General features: G+C 43.2%; 1 protein-coding gene and 1 pseudogene across 1 annotated transcript in view; both read left to right on the forward strand.

The window, feature by feature from the left end:
* LOC119420771 overlaps nucleotides 1-2,483 on the forward strand; it is a 261,041-nt pseudogene that overhangs the window by 42,752 nt on the left and 215,806 nt on the right.
* The window catches only part of nipal4 (NIPA like domain containing 4), a 15,373-nt gene that overhangs the window by 5,560 nt on the left and 7,330 nt on the right, over nucleotides 1-2,483 (forward strand). The window contains exon 2 of the mRNA XM_037687759.1: nucleotides 633-737. Coding sequence (XP_037543687.1) covers nucleotides 633-737 — 105 coding nt within the window. The remainder of the gene's footprint in view (nucleotides 1-632; nucleotides 738-2,483) is intronic.

Genomic DNA, 2,483 nt, shown 5'->3' on the forward strand with positions numbered 1-2,483 from the left:
GTCCCTCCTCTGGACGTGTCCGAACCACCGTCCCTCCTCTGGACCTGTCCGAACCACCGTCCCTCCTCTGGACCTGTCCGAACCACCGTCCCTCCTCTGGACCTGTCCGAACCACCGTCCCTCCTCTGGACCTGTCCGAACCATCTCAGTGTGTCCTCTCTAACTTTATCTCCCAGTTGTTCAACCTGTGCTGTACCTCTGATGATCTCATTCCTGATCTTCTCCATCCTTGTCTCTCCTAAGGAGAACCTCAACATCTTCATTTCTGCCACGCCCAGTTCTGTCTCCTGTCTTTTTGTCCATGTCTCTGTCTCCAGACCATACAACATAGCTGGTCTCGCCACTGTCTTGTAAACTTTTCCTTTGACCTTTGCTGACACTTTTTTTGTTGTTGTCTCAAATCACTCCTGAAACTTCTCTCCATCACTCCATCCTGCCTGGACTCTTCTCCACCTCCTTCCTCTGTGTGTCTTGGATAATAAATCTGTATTTTTGCTCTTGATAAATGTGTAAACAGGTGAAGCAGGTTTTGTAAATGAGGTCTTTCTTTCTGCTCATTGAGACGTTTCACGTTTGTTTCTTCATGTTTGCACCGACTCCGATGTTGTTTTGAAGACTTCCTGTCTCTGCAGGCTCGGTGCTGAGGCTGTGGTGTGGCTCTCAGACCGCCGTTTGTTTGGTCACCACCGACGCGACCCTGATCCAAACGCAACAGAACAGCACGGAGCAGAGCCCAGGTACTCTCCTCCTCTCACCTGTTCACAGCACGTTGACGCTCGTTGTTTTCGTATAACTGCCACTTATTTCAGCTCTGATGTCGTTCTTGTCTTGAAACTTGATGCTCGGCTGCGTTCGCCGCTGCAGGTCGGTCCAGGTGTCACCTGAGCGCCACTTTACTGAACCCAAACGACCAAGATATTTGATCCCAAAGGTTACGGTCACACTGCAGCCACAAGTGGCCCAAATCTGAATGTTTTATGACGATCTGAATGTGACTAATCAGATTATTAAATTTCCAACCTGGGTTTTTGTCACATGTGGTACTAAATCAGATCCATCTGGGATGTTTCTCAAAGTGACCTCAACGTGGATGGTCCTGTTGCATTACCGATGACTGGGTGTGTGGATTGATCCAAGGATTGATACCAACATCGTTCAGTTTAAGCTCCACACGTCTTCAGCTGCTGAACAGAAGTCCAGTGTCCCAACGTTTGGTACCAACGCTGGTGTTGGACCTTATCGATACGAACGTGATGGAATCCATACTCGAGTTTGTTTCTACCTTCAAGACATCGCTCCCATTACAAAAATAAAATTCTGCACCAGACGAACCAAAGAGTTCCAGGATCAAATGTAAACACCGGAGCAAACCACCCAGTCAGAAAATAATCAGCTTTATTGTTATTGCACAGAAGCACATCAGAATTACATTTGAGGACAGCCCATCTGAAGAAACACAGACAGGGTAGACGGGGCGTCTGAGGCTGCAGCCTCACTGAGAGGCGCTTCTTTTTTCATTAGATTCAAAAAAGGAACGCGAGAGAAGAGGAGATTAAAAAATAATGTCACACTTTATCCCTAACAGGACACAGTGTGACGCTGCAAACAAACAAACAAACAAACAAAAAAGCAACATACAGACATAAAGAGACACAGGTGCTGGTCATAAAATTAGAACATCATGAAAAAGTTTATTTATTTCAGTAATTCCATTCAAAAAGTGAATTCTTAGCCCATTTGTTTAATTATCGGTTGTTTCCAGTCTGTTTTCTAAACTCCATCAGAGCAAATCCAAATGTTTTTTTCAGCCTCAGGAAGTTAATGATCTGAACGTGATGTGTCTCTGGTTCTTCTTTTCCCTCGTTGGGATTAAAGTTCTCGGAAATAACTTTCCAGGAGCTGATCTCAGATTCTGTTCAGCAGCTTGAGTTGAACATAAACAAAGAAACTGGTTTTAATGAGCCTGGTTCTGAAGCTGTGAACAGAACCGGTATCAGCCGCTCCTTTTGAGGTTCTGTTTAAAAAGAAAGAGAAGTTGGTTCTGTACCAGAAGGTTGTGGGAGTTCTACAGGGAAGTTGAAACCTCGAAAAATACAAGAAGTTTGTGGTGTGATGGTGAGACGAGAAGTCCGACTGGGTTTAATTTAAATAAAAAAACACCAACTTCCTGTTCACAAAAGGTTCGTTTTTTAAAACGGCTCACTTTAACTGGAAGTCCACTCAAATGTTTTAAAATCACCTAAAATATGAGTGTTTAAAATGTGTACAATTATTAGAAAAAAAACAATAAAATGTGCTTTTAAAGATGAGTATAGGGCAGTTTTATATAAATTTTATATTTACGTATTTAAGTATAAAATGATAAAAATAATCAGATGAACTTTTGCGATCACTACAGTCTGTAGGTTGGAAGTAGAAACAGACACAGAATGACACGTCCAGGTGTAGTTTCTATAGGAGGACGGGTCCAGGTGTAGTTTCTA

This window comes from Nematolebias whitei, chromosome 14 (assembly GCF_014905685.2).
Source record: "Nematolebias whitei isolate Nwh7 chromosome 14, NemWhi1, whole genome shotgun sequence".
Classification (NCBI taxonomy): Eukaryota; Metazoa; Chordata; class Actinopteri; order Cyprinodontiformes; family Rivulidae; genus Nematolebias; species Nematolebias whitei.